The sequence below is a fragment of the Euprymna scolopes genome, chromosome 24 (genome assembly GCF_053919585.1).
Source record: "Euprymna scolopes isolate OS-2025 chromosome 24, ASM5391958v1, whole genome shotgun sequence".
In the NCBI taxonomy this organism is placed as follows: domain Eukaryota; kingdom Metazoa; phylum Mollusca; class Cephalopoda; order Sepiida; family Sepiolidae; genus Euprymna; species Euprymna scolopes.
The window spans coordinates 83,619,320-83,644,803 of record NC_136505.1 but is presented as its reverse complement, the minus strand read 5'-3'; the positions used below and the strand labels follow the sequence as shown (position 1 = coordinate 83,644,803).

Genomic DNA, 25,484 nt, shown 5'->3' with positions numbered 1-25,484 from the left:
ATCCAGGCTAGGAAATCTGGGTTAATCAGTATGATAGAAGATATCTTGTAGAAGCCACCCACTAAAAATTTACGTAAATGAGCTTTACTGTATGTCCCCAAACGAAAATAGTGTAGAAAAATAGAAAAAGCTCTAATTAGTAGTAACACCCACGGGAGAGAAAGGGTCAGAGGAGCCATTGAACGAGTTGTTGAGTTGGAGTAGAGGCGAAAAGGGGCCCTCTGGTGACTATGGAAGAAGGGTGGCTAGAACATAGCTGATATCGATCATAGGACATGTTCCCTACACCCAGGAGACCAACACGGAGATACGGTCTACAGAAGAAAAAGAAAAAATAATAATGAGAGTCTGACCTTTCTTAGGTGGGAAGACTTTAAGGAGTTTGTTCAGGTATAATGAAGAATAGAAAAAAATGTACTAGCATTTGAAACTTAGTACATTTTTTGGAAAAATGAGAAGGAAAGTGATGTTGTATACTGAAGGGGACAGTTCCCGGTTTTAATTAGAAATGAAGAAATTAAGATCGAATATTATTATTGAAGGAGAATTTTCGAATCAAACGCAGTTATTCAAAGTTAAAATGAATACATTTTGTTTGTTAGATACGATTCCAGGAATGCAGTGAATTATCCATTGTAGTAAGGAATGCAAATTAGAAATAACTTATACAATAAAAGAATGCAGTAAACAGGAAGTTGTGTTGATTTAATTTGGGTCAGAGCAGGAATAATGGAACAATGGAATTCAAGAATGTCTACAGAAAAAATCTGGGACTTGTGTTGCCAGGGCACATGTTGGAAGCATGGGATTCACATGTTTGGCCTGCGTGCTGACATCACAAAGAAGTATAGAGTTAAAATATACATTTGAGTTAGATTAGAAAACAGGCAGTCTGTCAGAGAGTTTGAGTGAGTCTAGAAGAGAGAAGCAGTTAGTCCGGCAGACTGACAGAGTTAGTCGAAACTCCTAGGAAGTGAAAAAAAGATGATATTGTAGCAACTTAGCATCAAATTCCAATCCCCAGCTGGATGAGAAAACGTCTTGTATTTGTTACATAAGTCTTTTGTCTTCACAAGGTAATGTGTTTTGTCTTCATTGTCTTGTGTAAAGAACTTTGCATAAAGAATTTTGTATGAAAGCCCTCTGTCAAAGGTTGACTGTATCCCCCTCTTCAATTATGCATCCCCTCCTGTTTAAAGAACTTACATTACACTTCTCTTCACATCTTTCTTTCAACTCCACTGTCATAAGAATTGCTCTCTCTCTCTCTCTCTCTCTCTCTCTCTCTCTCTCTCTTCTATTATAAATCTGGACTCCCTAAGTATAGCGTCTCTTCTCTCTGTAACTCCCATAACAAGTAGTCTTAAATAATCCAAAATTGTATGTTTATTATCGCCCATACTGAGGATTGAACCTTCAACCTCTAGAAGATTATAACTTAGAACTGGCGAAATACTGTTGAGATCAGACACTACAAATTTCTCTTTGTCTCTTGCCATAGTGTGGCAAAACAAGATGAAACTCAATTCACACCGACTGAATGAATTTGTTTTATATTCTGATTTGACAAAACTATTAAATAAATTTGACTTAATTGTGGAGAAGATGTTTGTCTTTTTAAAATGGAACCTGGTGATTTTTTTTTTACTTAATCTCAAACAAGACCTATAAGACGAATGCAAAATAGCTATCTTCAATAAACATATCAACCTCTACAAACTCCACAACTTAAAAGATGAAGAATTTATGTGACCATGATTGTTCGGTAGGTTGAAAAGTTTAAAAAATGGGGGAGAAGAGATAGTCAATGACAATGTTAAACTCATTGCTTAATTATTGTGAGATTAGCAGCATCATTAATTTCTCTTGTACAATTCAAGCCACAACACCAAGACTGACTCATCATTTTGTTAGATCATGATGAACTCATCATCTCAGTTTATCCAGACTTGTGTCTGGTGCATTTCTGATGTCATATCCAACTAAATATTATTGACCTTTTTTTTTCACGATTTCTGGTTTAAATAAGAAGCAAGTGTTTGAACCCTTTCAGACACCCTGTCAGATGTTTTCTATTTTCAACATAACACCAGGTTAATCTATCCAAACATATCCACCAACATTTAATAACAACCAATGATGAGCTTCAATTTTGGTCCCCGCTTGTAAGACATTCAAAGCAAGAACTCGTCTCATTAAAGCAAAGAAAACTTTCATGAACAAAGTTTCTTTTCTAGAACATCCCATCTCTGGAACAAGATTCTACAAGACTGCTTCTCAACTAATCACAGCATGGTCTTCTTCAAGTCTAATGTAAACAAATACTAGTTGGGTCGTCCTCTGTAAAGGGGTTGTATTTTTACAATATTTTGGGTTTTAAATTTTGTATAATAGATTATATTTTGCATTTAATATAATTGTTAAATAGTGTACAATATGTTAATGTTTTCTTTTTTTGCTTCTAATCTAAAGTTTTGTTGCATTTGATTACAATAATACAGGATAACATGTTAGATGTTAAGTTTGGAATCATTCATTTTATTTGTTGATCAATATTATTTTTTTGTGCAGTCATCTTTTGCCGACTGCTATCCTCATTGTCATATCACGTTTCAGCTAACTCATCCTCAGGTGATTAATCACGATGGAATAGGAATGTTGAGTTTTATATTTTATATATCCTGAGTAATTATTGCCTTTCATAATTGTTGTCTGGCCACGTGAAGACCAGGAGATGAGTTAACTGAAACATGGTGAAATAATAACTATAAAGATGAGGATAAGAGTCTGCAAAAAAATGAATACGCATATTATGAAGGCTCATTTCAAAAGATCAAAAAATCATATATATATATATATATATATATATATATATATATATATATATATATATATATATATATATATATATATAAAATGAAAATTACAATTGAATTTACCAAAATGATCAAAGATGGTAAAATGGTAAAATTAAAGTAAATTATAAATATTAAAGAACTAATATTTATAAAATTATCTCAGCCAGACATAAAACCTCGATAAAACCAAATAGGAAATAGAGCTTATAATTGGATTAAGGACTATCCATTTATCTAGTGTTTCCTTTTCAGATTAAATATGTTTTTAACTCATTTCAAAGTGTTTTTTAACATATTTTATCAACTGTTTGCTCATATATATATATATATATAGTAAGTTATAAAATGTATATGGCGATTAAGCTACACTGAATATTTTGTATTTCATCCACTCTAGGATTCTTCAGGCTTATGCGCATAATAATTGTATATTAATTTTATGTGGGTAAAATAAGTAGTTATATATATATATATATATATATATATATATATAAGGAAATGTTTCATATTTTTTCATCCGATGAATATTGTTGGAGGAGGAGATTAGTTTTGTATAATTTGATAAATTTTTAACAATCGCTATTTTGTAGCATGGGGCATTCACTCTTGTCATTTAAAAGACTAGAATTTAAGCTGATTAGTTACTTATAAGTGTTAAACATATTAGGTGTCAATAAGGACATCAAGGTTGTTTTTTTTTTGGCAAAGATCTTGCAATTTGTATATTTAGTTATTGGGTTGTTTTGATTGTAAAAGATTATTCTGCAACGGGAGTAGAAGTGATAACAAAATTGTTAGTATAGAAGAAAAAGATGAAGGATTTTAAAAAAAATTTTTGAATAACTAATTTAAAAATGGTGTTAGGAATTTCAAACAGAACTGTTTATTATATCAACAAGGTAGATTGTCAATCAAGACCGAGTAGAAGTCTTCAGTAATTTGCAACTTTATTCTTAGTATCGCCTACACTGAGGACTGAACCTTCAACCTCCAGAAGACCGTCATTTAGAACTGATTATTACTTATCACTTATTTCCGTTACATTACAGAGTAGCATCCAAGATCAGAACAGTAGTCCAAATAATACAAATTATCAATTCTTATCTCAAAAGTTCTAAAACATAATATTACCATGTTTTACAGATTATTGGCAACAATTCTGTCATGATATTACATAGCCATAAAGTCTTCATTAAGATAACATTATGTAATCATCCAACTCCAACAGTCATTCAATTATTAATATTTCAATCAAACCAATTATACCTCCGTCTCTAGAGCACCGTAATTTATATGGGTCATGGAATTGCATTCATATGCAAAAGAACTAATTTGGATATTCTTTTAAACATTCATTTTAATTAATTCCCAATTAGTTTTTTCGGTTTTCTTGTTAGATGATTATTTTTAGTACACTATTATGTGTAATTATATTCATGCAGATATTCTACATGATTTATATTTGCGTAAAATGTTATGGTAATATTTCTATATTTATTAATGTATATATATATATATATATATATATATATATATATATATATATATTAATGAATGTATATATATATATATATATTTGTATAAAAATCTTGCCTACCAAAGTCCTCTGTCAATTTTTGGTCTACAGACATGAAACTTCATATTTAGGATATTCGAACTCATGTGAAACTTTATATATGGGTTTTAACCAGGGGAAATCGGTGCAAAATTGTGAAAATTAAAAAAATGAAATTTGCCAGGTGAAGGTCGAACAATGGCATTTCGAATATGCATGCGTAACGTAATAGCTATTGATTCATGTTTTAATTTTTAGCCTTGCAGCAAACATGTCTTCATAGCTCAAGCATTAATGTCAAAGAAAAAAGTAAATCGTAAGTTAAACGTTTTGGTTTCAATTTTCGGTGGTGGTGCATGAGTCATTTTTTTTTTCTTTTCACTTTTTAAAACCATCACTATATATTGGGTCCAATATAACATAATAAATACGAAATCTGCATTAATAAAAATATCATATTTGAGTGTATTTTACAACTTGCTAGGGTATACACACACACACACACACACACACACACACACACACACACACACCACACAGATTCATTGCTTGAAGAGATCATGGTTTTAATGGCTACTAATTGAAAAAAAGGCAAAGCAGTTTAGCTTTTATATGTGTTTAGGATCTTTATTATATTATCAAGTCAATAAGTGTTATAGAAAGAGAAATAAGTGAGAAATCTCTCTAGACCATACAGGCTCCTTCAATTTTTTACAAACTATGGATACCCACGTAGGGGTGTCTGCACATGAAATTTTTGTGGCAGGAGGTGCGCAATCTCCAACCATGCCTCTCCTGAGTCAACATTGTAAAATACCAGTGCCCAATGAAGTGTATGTTCAGAACGACTGGAAACAAATGCCGAGATAGGTGGAGAGCACAGAATTCTCAAATGGTCATTCATCTGGTACTAACCAGGCTTAACTTTGGTGATCTGACGAAAACCAGGGTATCAACACAATTATGCCATATAATTTAGGTCATAACATTTTGAAGCTTAATCAGAAGAGAAAAAGCCAGTATTATAAGGGTAAAAAGACAACACCGACTTTTTTTAAGTCTCTTTAAAAAATCACTTTAAGCCATGGCATTTTGAAGCTAAATGCTTCTCTTCCGGATTAGAAATGGAAAAAATTAAGAGGGGAAGGATAATATGATGGAAATGAATGAAAAAAGAGCATGGAAGAAACAAAGAATATTTTTAAAATAAAAGAAAATAATTCCATTCATTTTATTTTTGAAGTATGACCTTCATTTCTTGTTGGATTATCCTTCAAGAGTTTGAGTTGGTTTACTTTCTTACTTTCTTACTTTCTTTTATTTTTGCTCTTCTCTTATTATTTCCGTGCTTAATTTGCTGTTTAATTTATATTTTATAATAATATTTTTTCTCGTTTTTTTTTACAAATATTTTTTAATTAAGTTTTTTTTTGTTTTTAAATATTTTTTTAAAAGAAATTTGCTTTTAAAAATTTTTTTTTAATTAAAAATTTTGTATAAATTTTTATAAACTATATATATATATATATATACATACTTTTAATTATTTTTATTGCTATTCATTTTTTTAATTTTGTTTTTTATTGTTTCTTTCATTTGTCTTCAACACATTATCACCCTGCCCAAAATTTTTCCATTTCTAATGCGAATGTTTTTAAAATCAATGTAATCTTTTTACCCTGATTTTTGTATAATGACGACTTTTTCTCCTCTTCTGATGCGAAGCATTTAGCTTCAAAATACCATGGCCTAAAGAAAATTTTATACAGTACATATTAAAAATTAGTAACAAAATACAGTACAGTAAAAACATTATATTCCACATCGTATCTTAAAAAAAAAAGTATCCTAGGGCCACTGTAATCCAGTGTTCTATTGTATATGTGTGTATATATATATATATATATATATATATATATATATATATATATATATATATAAAATGAAGATTTAAAGAACATTTTATTACTGCAGAATTTGAATGGTCAAAGTTTTTTGCAGGTTATTTGTTAATCTGTTTATTTTCCTCATTTCACATTTCAACAAGATTTGTTAATCTTAAAACAGTAAATTTCCTGATAACACAAAAAAAAGTAAACACATGTTTGAGGCCAAGTTCACGACTGCTAATTACACACTGAGTTGTTTTTACGATTTCTCATGCAACAGGAAAGACATCACCATTTTCTTTCTTCTATTCCTAATTACAAGAATAAAAGAAAGAAATAAGGTTCTAAAATTAGAATGGAACGTTTGCAGAGTCAAATAACAGCCGGGAACTGCATAGATTAGCAGCCGTGCTGCCCAAGGTAACAGCATTTGAATAAAAACTAAAAGGCCTGCGTACACATACGGTTATATTTAGCTACACAAAGACTGTCATGGCCGACAACATCAGGTTGTATAAGCAAAACGACATTTGATATAGACTGAAGAGATAGACGAGTAAAGATGTGGCCCTGATCATAGGTGAATCATCTAAAAATATGATTTTTAACACTTCCGTTCCACTATTTAAACAACTAGGTTTTCTGCTACTTATATTCTCATTAAATACATTCTGGTACAAACATAAGCCACTACAGACTTCCTTTTCTGATATAGTTGAAAATGTATAAGAGCGACATCAAATTACTATATGAGCATTATATAAATAAGCCAATGCTTTTAACACCTTTTGGATTATTCAGACTGACACAAACCTTAGAAAACGATCTCCAGTCTGTAGCGGAGGACACGGTCATAAATTAATGGTAACATTTAATGCTATTAAAACTAAGCATTTTTCCTTTAATAATTACTAGAGACCTTCTCATTCACCGATTGCCATGACAAATAACACTTTACCTGAGAGCTCATTATTCAAACTCTGCAGCTGAACATTCATACGAGTTGGAACAAATACTCTGAGGACATTGCCAAGGCTGCTACAAAGGTGGGCTCCCTCTAACGTGCTAAAAAAATTACACCTGAGAGTATTCCATATCTCTACAAAGCCACCATTCGCCCATGCATCTAGGCTGATGCATTTACCACAAGTTTCTCACTCTTACACAGCATCCAAAAGAGAATCTCCAATCTAATAAGTCCTGCACTATTGGTCAAGCTTCAACTCGTCTTGTCGCTGCAATGTTACATCCATGTGCCTGTTTTACAAGTACTTCCATGAGATGTGCTCTGATGAACTCACAGCATCTGTGCCCCTCACTGTATATACTTCCAACTAACACAAGCAGCTAATCACACCTCTTTCACTATTCCAGAAAGCATTCTACTCTAATAGTTTCTTCCAATGAACTGCTAGACTTTGGCATTCCCTCTCTGTTTCTTGCTTCCCTGACTGCACTAACATATAGAAGTTTAAATGCAATTTGAAGAGACATATCATGGCTCAACTTCCCACATAGTTCCCTGTAGACATAGTCCCAATTAATAGCCCCTTACGTCCAAGTGGAAATATGCCTCGGTTGGGGTAAGAAAAAAAAACTTTAAAAAAAACTTTAATTATTCTCATCTTGATTGCTTGACACAATCTCAGGTCTTCTTTTGATGTCTATTTTCTAAGTTTAGAATCTTCATCTTAAACTTAGAAATGCATTTGGAAGTTTACTTTTTCACTCACTTAGACTACCACATTATTATGTGTCACTTAGACTACCACATTACTTTGTTTCACTGCCTCCATCCTTTCATTCTGACCCTTAATACGGTTGAAAAAACCGAAATGTTGGAAAACTGGATTAATGTCTTAGACACACAGTTTCACTTTCATTAAAATTGAATTCACATATTTTAAATTTTAAGGAGTTTTGCCCTTATGTGTCACTTAGGATTGGACTTAGAGATCCGGAGGCACTACCATTTTCTTGTCCAGTAAATTTTACATAATACATTTCTAGGTTTTATGTAGATTCTCACACCTTTTTTTCTACAGTAAACACACAAACATCTCACACACAGACACACATTGAGTTTTACATGTAGAGAACTTTGTTCAATCTTCTTTCTTATTAATGCTTTTTTTTTTTCATGTAAATCACTCCAGACAAAGTGTGGAACCACTTGATGTAAGGAGCTAACAAGAACAAAAGATGATAATCACAGACAGGAGATGCCTATTGATCTTGTTCTTAAATAGATCAAGTCTATAGGTAGGAGGAAAACATATAGCAGAAGATACTTTCACAGGCATCTGATTCTTGGAAATAATCTACTGGATTAGGAAGCAGTTTTACAATGAAGTATCAAAACATCGAATCGATGAAGACCACTAGACCAACAAGTCAAATGAGCTGGAACAAAAAATTCCAGAACAGATCAATTTTCAACTTGCAAATGTTGATAAAATTTTAATTTATATGAATTTTTTTTTTTTCACCATGTTTTCTTAGATATGACTGGTAGTACCAAACATTTTTGATTTTTTAAAAATATATATTGTGGTTTCCGGTAACAGGAAAATAGTGTTTTTTTAATAAAACCGACCATCTTTAATAATACTTGCAATCAACTTTGAAATCTTATACAAAATCAGCCACCATGTTTAAATGCATAGTTATACAACAACTTATGAATGCAGATATTATATTTTGCTGTACACAAAACTGTCTTGGCTGACACTATCCAAAATTTTGCAGCAAAAAGGTATTGGATATACTTACAATGAATAGACAAGAAAAGATGTTCCCCAGATCATAGGTAACTCGTCTAAAAGCTGGAAATAAAATTAAAAAAAAACCTTCATTAGTATATATTTAGACATTTCTCATTAATTGGAAAATAGAATAAGAACAAAATTTCGATTTGTTTTAGTAAATTGACTTTTAAGGGTTTTTATACAATGATTTATTGTACACAGATCTGGCCAAAAGTTTCACCACACGATAAAAAAAATTCAGGTATTGATAGCAAACCACAATTATTTTTGCCCTGCCATAATAAAATGCTAATCAAAATCATTTTTTTTTTTTAAATATCTTTGCATTTAGATTTTTATAAATTTTATACTTAATGTGTCTTTCTTTATTCTTCAGTGCGAGTTTTACTCATTCTAGCATTAATGCTTCTGACTGGTAGATGGTAGATGGTAGGTGCTTTTCAGCAGATAATCGACATATGATGTAGCCTTCTTTGTCTGATAAACAAGCCAGTAGTCAACCATTACTAAAGGTATAGTCCAGAAGTGGTATGGAAGCCTTAGCAGTGCACTGGTGGTTGTTGATGAAAGAATTGATGTAAAAGAGGCTTGCAAGAAAGTCATTTTTGATACAGAAAAATATTCAAGATCAATTAAATTTCTGTCAGATACATAAAAGGTATACAGTATTCAAAAATTGATGTTTGCTGATGAATCACTTTTTCGCTTCTTTGCCAATAATGAGTCAGTTTGTACTAGAAAAAATTCCATCTCAACTGCAGTGCCCACAGTCAAGCATCCAGATCTTGTGCAGGATTAGTAGTGCTTCTTTTTTCATGGCATCAGAGAATCAGTGATTGTATCCACAGATATATTAATGAATAATCGATATACAATACTCAACACAAGTTGCTATGTGAAGTTATATGCCCTCTCTCACCAATTGTCAACCACAATGCTGTCTGCCATGGTTTTCTTCTCCATCTTTTTCGCTTATAGAAATCGCTTCTTGAGATGGTGTGAAGCCACTTGTGTAAGGATCTAAGAAGAATGAAAAACGATTGTTTCAAAGATAGGAGATGCCTGTTGTAGGGAATAGATCAGACAATTCTGAAGAATATATGTCATAATAGTACTTATAAAAAAGACTGACATTAGCAACATTACATATATGAGAGAGAGGGGGGGGTTGCAGAGAAAAAAGAGTGGAGCCTATCAAATTAAAAATATGATTTTGCACTTCATTAAGAACTTTACAATGGGGCTGTTAGGACGATACAAAAGTATAATGCAAGGGGAGTAATTCTTTACTTCTTTGGGCAAAGTTTCCTCCCCTTGTTCATAGTAATAAACTTTAAATGCTCATGACTTCTTGCGAGATCAACGACCGAAAGTCCAGGGTGGAGGGAAAACAGAGTGACTTTCAAAATGGAGAAATAGCATTATTCCCGTCGTTCCCGTTATCACACTTGGATTTCTAACCTTCCATGTACTATGTTTGAACTGTCATTACGTGTGTGTGTGTGTGTGTGTGTGTGTGTGTGTGTGTGTGTGTCCATAAATGTATATCGCTATGCAACAGCAAGTGATTTTCTTATTTGTTCATAATTCTTCCATCATGTGCTGCAAACATACCCACGTGAAGGCTGGACACCCTGCAGTAAAATATTTTATATTATATTGATCCTAAGGCATCCCACTATATAACAACTGATCACCAGCCCAAAATATGACAACAATACTCCATACATGGTCTAATAGTAGATTTATAAAGATAGAGAATAGTCTTAGTGAGAAAGTATTTAGAGTGATAAAGAAGAACCGATTTTACAAGAAGTAAATAGAGCAGTGTATTTAATATATGAATTCCAAGAAAGATTTTATGAGAAAAATAAACCCAAAAAGTTTTAGGGTTGATTTCTCATTAAGAGCAGAAACATCCATAAGAATCTCAGGAAGAAAAGGAACACATTTGCAATTGAAAAGCAGGAGTTGAGTTTTAACAAGATTAAACAAAACAAACCATTTTTTAGCCAATCCAAAACTGAACGTAGGTCAACTTCTAGATGAGCTGCATGTTTCAACTGATCCGATAATGATTGGTGAGAAGCAATGCCATTTTATTAATGTTCCTGTTCTAGTTGTTTTGTCTTCTCTCACATTTGCAAGAGAAAATGCAAACTCCAATACATTCTGTAGCTATCAGTTGGAATCTGGGTGTGTGTGGGATACCATCGCAGAAAACGACCCTCAAAAATGCTGACATCCACATCTTAGTTTGCTGCCAAGGTCAACACTGTCAATCAGCCAAAGTCAACCAAAAGGTATCTCGATCTGCTCCAAGCAACCAACTGATGTCAACTGTCCCTATCTCCAGACTAAACTGTCATCCACTGTCACAAACTGTAAATTGGCATCAATTGCCATAAATTTAAGACTGTCCACAAAACTTACTCCAAAACTGGCCATGAACTAATTCTAAATATATTGACCTCTATGTCCAGTATTTTGTCCTATTTACTGCCACACCTTGATCAACCATCCCATTTTCGATTGCCTTTGAATATCTTGAACTACGCCCCCACCCAATCGTCTTTCTACTAACCTTACTTCCTATACTTTGTTTTTACTAATCAACTATTTCCGCTTTTTGTTATAGTTTTCCCTTTTTTGAATAATTTCCTAACATTTTAGGCAGAGGGGGACATATTATCACAGCTATTTTACACTTCAATAAATCAATCAGTTTGAGAATTCTTATTGGATTCTTCTAAATCATTATCAACAATACAAATGCCCATAAGTCTTCCAGATGATAGCCAGAGCTGACGTAAGTGTAATGAAGTCTTCAAACTAATATTTTGCTGTGTAATGCAAGGCTATCACAAGTTCTGAATTCTCCATGAGTGAGCAGTAAACTGATGCATTCTCTTTCTCTTCATGAGATTGAAATCAAAGGCATCCATATAGGCAACTTTTGTTTGAGTGTTTCATCCAGGTGAGGCATGATGGTGGCTTAATGACGCCAAATGAAAACCTGGGTGTGCCAAGTTCGAATCTAGTTCTTTACTCAGTTGATATTAAAAGTCTATTTAAATATATACTTTTTTTACTCTTTCATTCCAAACAAAATTAGTTATCACTTGAAACGTTAAGAGCAACTATTTGGGACTGTGTATAACAGTCGACTGTGGGGAGTTCAGCAGCGAGATGCCTGTTCACATTATAATTAATCTTCTGTAGATTAGTACAGTCAGGGGAACAGGAAACCAGGAGGGACTTCCAAAGCCGATTAGTTTGAGGGAAGAAACTATTAGAGTTAAAGGCTATTCAGCATTTAGGGATCTCAACAATGGGGGTGTGATTTTGCTGCTTATCGGGTTAATGGAAGTATGTACGTCAGGAGGGGGCACAAGTGCTATGATCCTTGATCAATCATTGCAAAGCATGGCTACCTTGAATTGCAAGAAGGTTGGTCAGCCAAGAAGAACTTGGGAGCAAGTGATTTGAAAAGATCATACATTGGAATTTGGAGATAGTTGACGCATTGACCCATGAAAACTAGAGAGTGAACTTGCAAAATATCAAAAAACGTCTGAGCCTTGATAAATAGCTGTTAAATGAATAGAAGATTCCTTGAATCAGAATGGGGCAGTTTAAAATCTGAATCAGAGTTTGTGCTATCAATTCTACAGCCCTGGTTAGAACATCATTTTAAAAACAAATCGTACTAAAACCAATTTGATTGTTTGATCATTTTACAGCATATCAACCCTTTTTGGGTTATTTAATGCAGAATTCATTAATTTTTGAAAAGTTTTTATCATCATTAAATATTTATTCATAGTGTTTGGTTTAGTTGTTTTGTAGATGAAAATTTTGTTTTGTTTTTGATTTTACAGAACATGATTGTGTTTTATGAAGGGAAAGAAACAAATGATAATAAATATTTGGTGGTTTTTAGATCAGGAAGCCGATATCTTCAGACAGCCTGATTTGATAACACTAGACGTATTAAAACTAAAAAACCACTTACCTGCATACTGTATAATAATGTCATATGAAAGCACCAAGAACCAACACCAACCACTGAAAAAAATAAAACAAAAATAAATATAAGTCATTTGAATAAAAATTTCATACACAAACGTAGCGATGTAGATGGGGTTGTGTAAAAATAGTGTTAAAAACGGTATTTTTTATATAAGGTTAAATTTAGCAGAGGAAAGAAAAAATCCATTTGAAGTTAAAAATTAAAACTAAAGTTATGTGTAAGCATATATAATCTTACAGACAGAAGTTCAAAATAACACATGGTGAAAGACCTTTTTTCTTTTTTGAAGCGCTGTCTTCATTTGTGCTTCTGAAGAGTGGAAGTCCATGTAATATACAAAAGAATATTAATTTTTTAAAATTCAAAGATGACGCCATTGCACAAAAATGTGTTTTTATTTTATTTTACTGCAGCTACAAGGAAAGGGAAAACATAAAAACCTTGGCTGCCACATCCCAGCTACAACCAACTTTACAACAAGATCTCACTGTCGAATGAGACAACTACTTACGTTTCTGAGAGATGAACAACTGTTTTTGTCAACAAAGAAAAGGAAGGTCAATCCCTGAGTATCAATGGAACCTCCTCATTATGTTACACAAAAATTTACTGAAACAAGAAATATCCAACATTACAGACATTTTCAGATTGTTGGACATTCTTTTGTCATGATCTTATTGTTTTTATTTTGTAAGCATTTAAACTGTCAAAGAAATAGTCATTTCTAACTTTCAAATTCTTGACAAATCGTCACATCCTACATTTTTATAAAAGTTTTGTATTTTTCGATACTAAAGCATAAGAGATTTATAAAAGTTTATATTTAACAAAATTCTTGTTCTACAGAGTCAAAAACAAAAACAACGATTTTCTTCTCCAAAATAATAAAACCAAACAGCATGAATATTTAACAATATAAAAAAACTTTAAGCATAAAACCTTTTTCCAAAATTATTGGATTCCGCATTAAAATAATCTGAAAAGGATTGACATATTTTATAAGAAACCAACCAAATAAGCAAATCATACTTTAGTAGAGCGAGTTTTTCAATATTAACTTTATTTTGAAAGAAATTTGTCGATACTGTTTTTATTGTCTGATAAAGAATGTTATCATCATCATCATATTCGGTTTAGCATCTGGCTGGCATGCGTTAAACGACTTTTAGAAATTAACCTTCAAACTAACCTGTCTCTATGTCTTTATTCCTTTCTCTCATGTTTATTCTGATGACTCCCTCCTATATTTTCCTTGGCATTCTCCCGTAAACTAAATCTGATACTTCAACTGTTCTGCGTCTAACCAATCCATTCTTTAAATTTGATCAAACCATCAAAGTATGCTGTTCTTCACACATTGCTAACATTTACTTGCATTTTTTCAAGTCTTTAACAAGTAGACATCCCATTGCTTCACAGAAAACTACTAAATCCTCAGGGTACGTATTCAGATTGATAACAAAATTCGATGAAAAATTGTGTATAAACAATAAAAATGGTTATATCTTGTCTTTTGAAATATCTTTAAATGAGAAACTGTTTCAAGTGAAATTAGTTTAGGATTACGTAGGTAATCACAAGAAAAACATGTTTGAAATGTGTAAATATGCTAGAATAATAATCAGGGTTTAACAAAATAGAAACCGGTACCATGTTTTGCTTTGTATCGATCAAGATGAAAAACAAAGTATTAAAATGTCTTTTTCCATGTTACCATACAATACTAAATTGATTTTAACTGAAAAACTTTCTTAATAACATTATTCACATATAGTCATCCACATACAGTACTGTTTTGCCGTATCACAGCTAATCAGTGCGATTAGACTAACAACTATCTCAAGCCAAGAGTGGAACTCGATCGCCTAGGTGATCGTCAATGCTTATCACCATTCCACTATTTGGCTGCTGTTTAAATGCATATGCAAAATTACAATGTTTAAACATAGTCCAAATGCCTAATCTCTACTTGTTTACATGCAGAGCATTGCTTTGTATCGTAGTGCAGTTTGTTATTTCGCTCCCCAATATGCTCGACCCAAAATAGGGAGCATTTATAGTTCTCTACATACAGTACTGTTTCACAATCAGGTATGCACTAATTTTATTAACTTTTTTTAAGAAACTGTTTATAGAGTCAATTTGAATGTTCAACAATCAGGATAAGGCAGTTTTACTGAAAAACCTGATAAAACTTATTGGACAACACTTCGAAGACACAAATAAAAAGCAAAAATCTCAGTGCACTGCTTTAACATTAGATCTCTAACTATATGTGCTGTTAATTCTAATATTATTTCAACATATTCATGCCCAAGTATTGCTATAATTGTATACAATTCTCTGATAGCATTAAATAACTGAAAAATATTGATCTTTCATTAAAAAAAAAAAACTACTTTGATCCTATAAATGGTAAACGTAGAGCATCATGTAATACACTTTGCGTCAGGGTTAGGGTTAGCTAATTTTAAATTGTTGTTTCCTGTTTGGAAGTACTTTTGTTCAAAATTACCAGTCTGGCAATTTCAAATGGCAAATCACTGATAAACATGATAATGGAAGAAAGGAAAATAGGGAATAGTGCTACATGGACAAAATCGTAAATCAGTTCACAACTGGGAACAAAGTTAAACACACAAAACAAGATGGTTTTGTTGTAAAAGAAAAGAAGAGTCTCTTGTTTTCTCCCTCTTCACTGTATTTGCTGTAATAGTGTCATCCTTACATTACAACAATAATGATGTTCAATCCCTTGTTAAAGTCTTCCATCCTTCTTTAATAGATAACATTACAAACAACGACACCAATTTGTTATAATGGAGCTTAAGATTGCAGATGTTGCTTGGTTTCATTTCATGGATTATCACTCCACATGTGAGAATCAGCATTTGTAAACAATTATAAATAAAATGTATTAAAATAAATCAAAAAGACAGGACAGTGAAAACCGATTGCATTGAGGAAAGATATTTGATTGTCAGGAGATTATGCAAGCAGATAATATTTTACTAATTAATTAAAGTGAATTTATTGGGACATAATCATTGCAAAGTTAAAAAAAATGTGATTCTGTTATTTCTATATTTCCACTTTTTCAAAGTTTGGCTAGAATAAGTTGTAGCGTTACATTGTATTCTTTTGTTTGCGTATTAATTTTGAATAGCAAAAAGGAAAGTAAAATTAAAACATCTGTACTATTTTCAGCTTGACATAAGTGCATCAGTAGATAAGAAGCGATAACACTTAATAAATGTACAATGGAAGAAAGTGTGTGATCTAATAGTAATTTGATCTTAAAATAGCAAATACTGAGTTTAGAAACAAAACAAAAACCTGAAGATAAAAAGATTTAGGCGAATTCTTTTAAGACTTAAAACAAATAGCTTCAAAAACGTTGGGTTAAATTTCTTTCCTATTTTTCGACTGAGAAATCTAACAAAATTATTTTAACAGTTATTCAAAATCAGACCTAAGGAGCAATCAATCTAACATATTGATACTTAATTCAGAGCAGCATTTTTCTTCTAATATGTTGTTGGCCGAAATATTTTTTTTATTTCAATTCAGTTTTTTTCTAAAGAAATTTTTTCCAGCTAAGAAAACTTTTAGAGGAAATATATTTTCCTTTAATTACCGAACATTCTTAAAGTAAACATAATTAGTTATTTCCTTTGAATTCTGCAAAAATTTTTAAAAAACTGCTATTTTGCAATATTTAGATATTATTTACACCCTTATTTATTTTTTAATTCATTAATGTCAAGTACTAAAACGCATATTTTAAATTCTTGTTTCAGAAAATAATTTGATTACAAAAATTCAAGTTGCCAAACTTAATTTGCATTTCTTCATAAACAAGTCAGTCTTTTTTTTCTTGTACTCCCGAGTAACGCCGAGTAGGTACAGCTAATGTATGAATAAAAACTAGCTATACTTATGGCATATAATTTTTATGACCGGGATCGGTTCTAAAGAGTGTACAGACCAACTAGAAAATTGTTAACAAGTATATCTAGTCTCCAAAATTCAAATATTGAAACTTTACACCTCACACAGTATGCCAAGTTTAGCACCAAAATGATGCTATTCTTAAACAGTGACTGTTATACTTTGTTAATTTGTAATAGTCATAATTGCCTTACAAATAAAATCTGAAGCAGAAGCCAGGAAGTGGTAAAAAACTTGGAAGAAATAAGATGAATTGATTAATAAGACACACTGAGGTTGCAAAAAGGGATGAATTTAAGTGAAGGAACTGCTTAAAAAGACCAACGAATGAATTAGCTCTTTTTCATCAACTCCCAATCCAATTCGAAGTTGGTTTCCATACATGCAGATTTTAACATTTCACAGGAACTGTCCAGCACTATGCTGCTTGAAAAGCCTTCTTTTTCTTGGTAGTTTGCTCCACCTTGCCGAATATCAAATAAAATACAACCCTTACAAAAGAACAAAAACTTTTTAAGTGCCAAAATCACGTGGCACTTAGGAATGGTTTTATTGTATTGACATTCCATAAATAAGTTTATTTAATATTACATTCAAACTGTTTTCTCTTTGATACTTTGCACTTGGTGACTGATTTGAGGCAACTCACCATCCAACAGTGTGCAGCATTCCATGAACAGAGAACACAAAATCAGGAATGTGAGCCATGTTAATTGTAAACTAGCTGAAAGACGAACCATGAAGAGGAAACCCGCTTGCAATGCTTAAAAGTTTGTATAAAATCTAATAAATTCAATTAACAAATTTTTTTTAAATCATAACAGATTGGTGGAATGTGGAATATAAATGCTAAACTTAGATCTACATTTCTGAAAAGGTTTGAAAACTTAAAGATCTTTTTTTTTTTTTTTTTTTTTTTTATTACATTTTCACCCCAAACAAGGCAAATTGCCACTTTGGTGTAGGGGGCTACTATCAGGGGCAACAACTACTGGGGTACTATGTAGGGATTTGGGCAGCAAGGTGTCGGTTCACGTTACACTTGAACTTCTGCACGTCAGTACTGTTGGGGAAGCAGGGACCTGGAATGGAATTCCAGAGTCTTGCGGTTCTGGGGAAGAAACTATTGGAGTAAAAAGATCTTTTACATCTAGGGACCTCTACAGTGTGGGGGTGGGATCTAGTAGCCTGTCGGGTTTGTCGAGGGTGCTCGCGTCGTGGGGGCACAAGTGATTGCAGTTCATCAGAGCATTCACCACTAAAATACTTGTAGAACAGGCAGAGGGATGCAACATTTCGTCGATGGGACAGAGGCTGAAGCTTAGATGCCAGTTCAGGGCCTATCAGATTTGCGACTCTCTTTTGAACCTTGTCAAGGAGCGAGAGACTAGTAGCAGATGCACCAGCCCAGATGTGGCAGCAATACTCCATACATGGGCGAATGGTGGCCTTATAGAGGTACAGGATACTTTCGGGTGTTAGTAGTTTTCTAGCACGGTAGAGAGAGCCCACCTTTCTTGCAGCGGCCCTGGCAATGCCTTCAATGTAATTGTTCCAACTCATGTTTCCTGTGAACGTTAGGCCAAGGAGTTTGAAAGATGGACTCTCAGATAAAGAGTCGTTGGCCATTGCTATTGGTGGTAGAGAGGGTTTCTTGTAATTATTGAATGAAACTAGTTTAGTCTTGGCAGCATTGAACGCGACCAACCACTTTTGTCCCCATTCCACTACAGATTGGAGGTCTTCCTCTAGTGTTTCTGCCATTTCTTTAGAAATGTGTTCATTCGTCTTCCTGTCGTGTCTGCCATAGAGTGTAGTGTCATCAGCATATATACCCATCTCAGAGGCAATGTTGTCGGGGAGGTCATTTATGAATATCAGGAACAATAGAGGTCCAAGGATAGAACCCTGGGGCACTCCCGCATTTATATCATATTGTTTAGATGTGCGACCGTCGAGGACTACCTGGATTTTTCTCTTATCTAAGAAGGATTTAATTATGTTAAGTATTCTACCAGTGATACCGTATGATCTGATTTTACTGAGGAGACCCTCATGCCATACCCTGTCAAAAGCCTTAGATATATCTAGAGCTACCGCTCTGCCTTCCCCCGCTTTGTCCAGTGATTGGTATATACGTTCAGAGATCACGGTGAGGATGTCTGCTGTGGAACGGGCTTGTCTAAATCCATATTGTTTGTCAGTCAGTAGTTTAGCATCTGTAAGATGATGGATTAGAGCGTGGTTAATTATGGTCTCAAATATTTTGGCAAAAAGTGGAAGGAGGCTAATGGGGCGATAATTTGATGGGTCTGTCCTTTCACCAGAATTCTTGAATACTGGTACAACAGAAGCAGTTTTCCAACAGCCCGGAAAGCAAGCTTCATTAAGACATTTGTTGTAGAGTTTGGAGAGAACTGGAGCTACTTCGGCTGAGCACTTTTTTAATAGCACAGCTGGGATAAGATCGGGTCCACATGCTTTTGAGGTGTCAAGGTTTTTTATGATAGCATGCACCTGAGCAGGGGTGGTTTTCAGATCGTCTAGTGTGGCGTCTGTCCGCATAGGAAAGTCAGGTAGGGGGTGGTTGGAAGGGTCCAGTGTGGAGTTTGAGGCAAACCGACTGGCAAGCATGTTAGCCTTGTCGGTTGCTGAGGAGACAACCTCGTGATTGTTGGTTAGTGGGGGAATTGTCGATTGCCCATTATTTACTACACTGTTGTAGATTTTCCAGAAGTCTCGAGTTCCTAGTTTTTGTGCTTCGATGCGCTTTTTAGTGGTTTCCGTAAATTCTCTCTTAGCTGTCGCTATTTCTTTCTTAGCGTTATTTCTAGCTTCTATATACTTCAGTCTGTTTGAACTGGACTTATGTCGGTTAAACCTACGGTATGCATGCTGCTTTTGAGTAATGGCAGTTGCACAAGTCGACGTAAACCATTGGGGAGAGTGGGGCTTACTATAAAATTTCCGCATGGGAACATGCGCTTCGATTGCAGTTTTGAACCAGTCAGTGGTCTCGTTTGCACACTGTTCAGCAGGGAGAGAGAAAATATTTTTCCATGGAGCATCTCTAATTAGTTCCCTGATGGCTTCCCAGTCAGCCTTATTATAATATCTCGTTGTTTTGAGCACTGGCTCTTCAGTTTTGGGTCTAGAGTTTAGGGCGATTTCAACCATTATCACTGCATGATCAGCGTTCCCGAGTGGGCTGTGGGCCTTCGCTATGCAGTCATCGGGAACTGTGGTCAAAAACAGATCTAGAAGTGATGCGTGTTGTTCTTCCTGGTCAGGGAAACGGGTTGGAAACGTAACAATTTGTGATAGGGAGTGAGATATAGCGAAGCTATGGGTTGTGCTGCCCGCTAAAAACGGCTGCTATCATCACAATTAGAGAATAGAGTGAAAACAATGGTTTATCACAACTACGATGATTTCCATTGCTACTGAGGGACGTCACTATACATTTGGCCAACTATTTACATGTCAACAGGAGTATGTTTATCTCCCTTACACAGCCGGAAGATATGACAAAGTTGGGAAAGTGGGATTTGAAAAGCCAGCATGCTAGAAAAAGAGTACATTGGCCTTCAAATAAATGCCTTGGTGGTCCTGTCGGCAGTTTCTGTTAGGCATGCTCAGGTGATTTCTTCTCAAAAGGTGAGAAGGCAAAGCCTGGGAATGTGAACCTCTTAAAACTGCACAGAAATAAGGTCATACCTTAGTCAACAGGAAACAAACCACCGCAACAATGCTCCAGACTGATGACTTTGGGGCTGAGAGAAAACCCCAGCTCATCTGTGTTGTCAACAAGAAAATTAAAGGTCATCTGGTTGGACTGAAAGGATCTGCCCTATTGAACATTACAAATGGCTTATTAATGGCATGTAACGTTACACTTGCACATTAAGACTGGAAACTTCAAGACTATCTAAGCTTAAATTCTCTAAACTTTCTTATTTTTATACATTAATAATACCAATCGCTCACAAATTACCAAGAACAACACATTGACTCTAAACCACTGGTTGAAAATGATTTATGCAAAAGAATTTGGTATCATTCCAAAGGATTATGATGCAATATTTCTTTTAAAATAATTTAAAAAAAAAAACAAAAATAAACTGAAGTATTACTTTTCAAAAGCTCCTTTGCATAAAAAAAAAAAACATCAATAAACATGAGACTTACTGCTGAATATTAAAGAAAATATTCAAGACGGTTTAATATTTTTTATCAATTCTGGATAGATCCCCCATTCTCAAAAAGGAATGCAAAAGTGAAATCTTGTTTTTGTTTATAATTTCTTTTACTATTCCAGGTTTTCTACATTGCTATCACCCTTAATATATGCATACTTATTTACCAGCAATACTTCAAGCAAACTACTTTTCTCATGGAAATAATCTTATTTTAGAAGAGTGGTTTAAAAATTTTATTAATGACTATAGAAACCATTTAAAATCAGTTTGAGTTACAAAATGGTAAGTGAAGAATCTAATGTTGCTAGTTTCAAAAATTTCATAAAAAATACAATTTTTATCGTTTGCATTTTTAATTTGTTTTTATTTCCATAGAATGAAAAAGAGTGGATGAATAAAAATTACTTCCATGTCAACGAGACAGTCTCAGAATCGTGGAATTATTTCCGTTTGGTTAGCATCCACGAACGAAAATTGAGGGCAGCAAATCCGAATTGCAGATAACAAACTGCGTTTTGAAAAAAAAAAAAAAGATAAAAAAAGGATGGTTTCAACAAAAGACGGAGAAGAGTTCAAAGTTGCACAGAAAGGAATGAGATATAAAAACAGTTTCAAAAGAAATTGAAGGAGATTTGAAGAAAACGGGATTTAAAAGGGAAGAGGGGTAGAGTAGGGGAAATGGGCTTGTAAATTGAATCACTATTTCGATAAAAATTATTAGACAACTGCTTTTCTCATCTCTTCGGTACTTTAATTTTTCAAGCCAGTTTAGGTAGATAGCATTAGTAAAAAAGAAACCACATTAAAGAACTATAGTTGTGACCAGTAAATAGGACGTCTGATAGTTAATGTGTTAGAGTCACGAAAACCATATTATGGTGCAGAGCTAAATTAGACATGTCCAACTAGCATCAGACCCAATGCCAGAAAGAGGAAAAGTATCATTTTCAATCTCACATGTGTGGATATTATTTTGTTTTTATTTCTTCAATTCTAAACAGAGTACACGCGATTATTGTCCAGTATGATTTAAAGGCGATAACTTGAATATGATTCAAGGGGGAAAAAACTCCTGAATATACAGAGTATACACCATTACTGAATTCTTTTTGAAAAATGTTAATATTTTCTTCCAAGAAAATATTAAGGAATATAAAGAAAAAAACGATGACTGGTGAGACATTATATATATATATATATATATATATATATATATAAATTTAACTCTTGGTTCGTTCGCAATTAATAGTCTAAAGAATCACTGGACGGATGGCGTCCACGTTTTGGTATAATATGTTTACTATACCCATGTGTGTTTTTATATATTTCTTTTTAATTAAAACATTATACTTAATTTTTCTATAATAAATAGGTGGTTTTCTTTGTACCGATAGGCCATTTTTTTTATTTAGGGACAATTATTTATTACTGCTTCCCATCACGTGACCAGTGTTTCCAATTTAGCGGTTTTCCTGCTAGATCTGGAGATTTCGTTTGCAATCTAGCGGGCAATTCTAGAAAATCTGGAGATATTTGGCACCCACACACCCGCAATTTTAGATTAAAAAATAAAGAAAAACGCTTGAAAATACTTTAAAACATAAAATAAACTCATTCATGTAAGTAAAAAAAAGTAGCATTTATTGCCTTTCTTAACAATTATTTATTGATTATTTGTTTTGTTTTTCACCTTTTTTTTCGGCTAACCATTCTTAAATCTCGCTATAAAATCGATTTTTCCAAGTACATTTTAGGCGAGGGGGGGCATTCCAACCTCCGAAGTTTAGTTTAAAATACGATCTAAGAAACCACGATTAATTTACAAGTATTTAGTCGAAAATTGTAAAAAGCAAGAAACAACAGCAAAAAAAAAAAAAAAACTTATACCAATACAGTAGAATTTAATTATCTACCAACCTAAATACTTTTAACATGTTAAAACAAAGTTTTTTTGTTTTTTTATTTTTCTAATTTCAAAATATGTTGCACCATTATTGTGATGTTTAATTTGCAGTATATTTCAATTTAACTTTTATTATAAAAAGTTTGAGTTTATGATTTGTTTCTTGCAAAAAAAAAAAAAATACCCTCTCTGAAAAAAACAGGTAAAACTAGCTGATAAAATATGTAAGCCTTCTGGGGAGCAAACCGCTTCAATATAATTCCAGAAACATATAGTGAGAAAACACCGAACATTTTATATATTAAATATACTATATTTATAATTTTTTATGGTAGGAAGTTAAAATATGGAGTTTTTTTTTTGGGGGGGGGGGGGTGAATTAATGATTTTGGAAAATTTCAAACGATAAAAGTTAAAAATCTAGCGATTTTCTGGACATTTCTTTCTCCTGATCTCGCGGGTTTTTTTAAAATCTCAGTTGCCAACACAGCATCCCTAAAAGGATATTTTGGTCTCACCACTACAGGCTTAATGTAAACAGAATGTGTTTACAATATCGGTAAATTTTCAATGGGTTTATAGCCAAACCTAAATATTTTTTTTTTTTTTTTTTTTTTTTGCTTAAAAAAATAGCATTTATACAGTAAGTTAGGTAAAATTTGCATAGAATGCTCTGCTTTACGGTTGTTGTAAAAATGGAATGGAAATTTGAATTTCGTTCCCTTTTAAATTCGGTACATTTTTACATTACGTCCAACTCATCGTTCACATTCGACATGTCAACTTTTATAGCTTTTCGAGTATGCTGACAAGGTTAGGGGTGTCTATTCCGAAAGCCGTTCTTAACATGGGTAGATTGGAGTGTTTATTCGTTGTAAACGTACCCGACAACCTATAAATGTCGACATTTCCAATGTGGATGGTAAGCTGGACTCATGTAAAAAATAATAAAAAGATATACCAAACTGACTTTTTCGGTTAAAAATGGAATTATTTCCCTTTCGTTATTAACTTTTTTTTTTTTTTTTTAATATTTTGTGTATTATATACATAAAGTACAATTGTTGAATGTTACTGTTTTAATTATATTCGTTTGGGGGGCACAATTAAAAAATTAAGAAAGATTAAAACGGAGTGAAATTTAAGTTTCCGTTCCATTTTTACAACAACTGTAAAACAGCACATATTCAACAAGTTTTATCATAATTTATAAGCATAATGTTGAAACACTAAATCAACATTTTATTTATTTTTTTGCATAATTAATGATGGAAGTATTTTTTTGTTTATTTTCTGAACATCTGTTAAAAAAAAAATAATTTGTACATTCTCTTGAAAAAAGAATCAAACTTTTCTCTACTTTCACCTAACTATTTACAGTGTTCATGTAAAGCATTTATCTGTTCTTTTTATAATAAAAATTCCGCTTTCAGAGAGAAACGTTTACTGACAAATTTCTTTAAAAAAAAAAAAAAAGTGCAAGTTTTCCTGAAAAAAAAAATTCACCTAACAATTTATGGTAAAAAATTAACCTTTTTATTTGTTTTTTTTTGGGGGGATGGGGGGTAATAACAACTTTTATTGATTAAAAAAATTGCAAAAAATAAAAATAAACAAACAAAATGCAATTTTTCTTGAGGAATGCATTCCATTTTAACAAACTAAGCCACAGCAACGCGTGGCCGGATACAGCTAGTATATATATATAATTATTACTGACACTAGTGTTTCATCCTTTCGAGAATCATCAATGCAGGGTGACAAGATTACTGCCAGTTGGGAAATTCACACCCAGCCACGAAGCCATCTCTTAGCAAGGAACAAACCACATGGGCAACCTTAACCGCGAGAAATACTGTTGAAATTTAAACATTTATTCTTAAATGTGGAGACGTCCATAGTGATCTGATGATTATAACATCATCATCTGTGCATGAATATATATATATATATATTTAATAACGGTTTGTCTCTTCAATATTCTTACAAAAATCTTGAACATATTTTAAAAAAAATAAGTAAATAAAATACACGGAGAAGAAAAACAATAAATATACAGTTCACTTTTCCCTCATCTAACAAAACCAATTAGACACCTCTTCTTTCAAACAGATGTCCTTGGAAAGCAAAAAACAATTGTTTCTGTTTTTGAACAAAATATGTTGGTTTTAATATGCTGCATTAATTTGACTGGCAATTCTCCCAATGTGACGAAGTTTTAAAAAAAAAATCCATTTAATTAAAAGCATCCAAATTATAACAACTCAATTCAGTTAATGTTTTAGACTTGATTAGAAATTCATCTACAGACCTTTTAGTAAAGTTGTA

At 32.9% G+C, this 25,484-nt stretch overlaps 1 protein-coding gene across 3 annotated transcripts in view; it reads right to left on the bottom strand.

The window, feature by feature from the left end:
* The window catches only part of LOC145246813 (alkaline ceramidase 3-like), a 213,659-nt gene that overhangs the window by 39,401 nt on the left and 148,774 nt on the right, over positions 1 to 25,484 (bottom strand). For all 3 annotated transcript variants that reach the window (XM_080108634.1, XM_080108632.1, XM_080108633.1), the window contains 2 exons: positions 13,086 to 13,138; positions 9,075 to 9,127 (listed from right to left, as the gene is read on the bottom strand). In XM_080108634.1, coding sequence (XP_079964760.1) covers positions 9,075 to 9,127; positions 13,086 to 13,138 — 106 coding nt within the window. The remainder of the gene's footprint in view (positions 1 to 9,074; positions 9,128 to 13,085; positions 13,139 to 25,484) is intronic.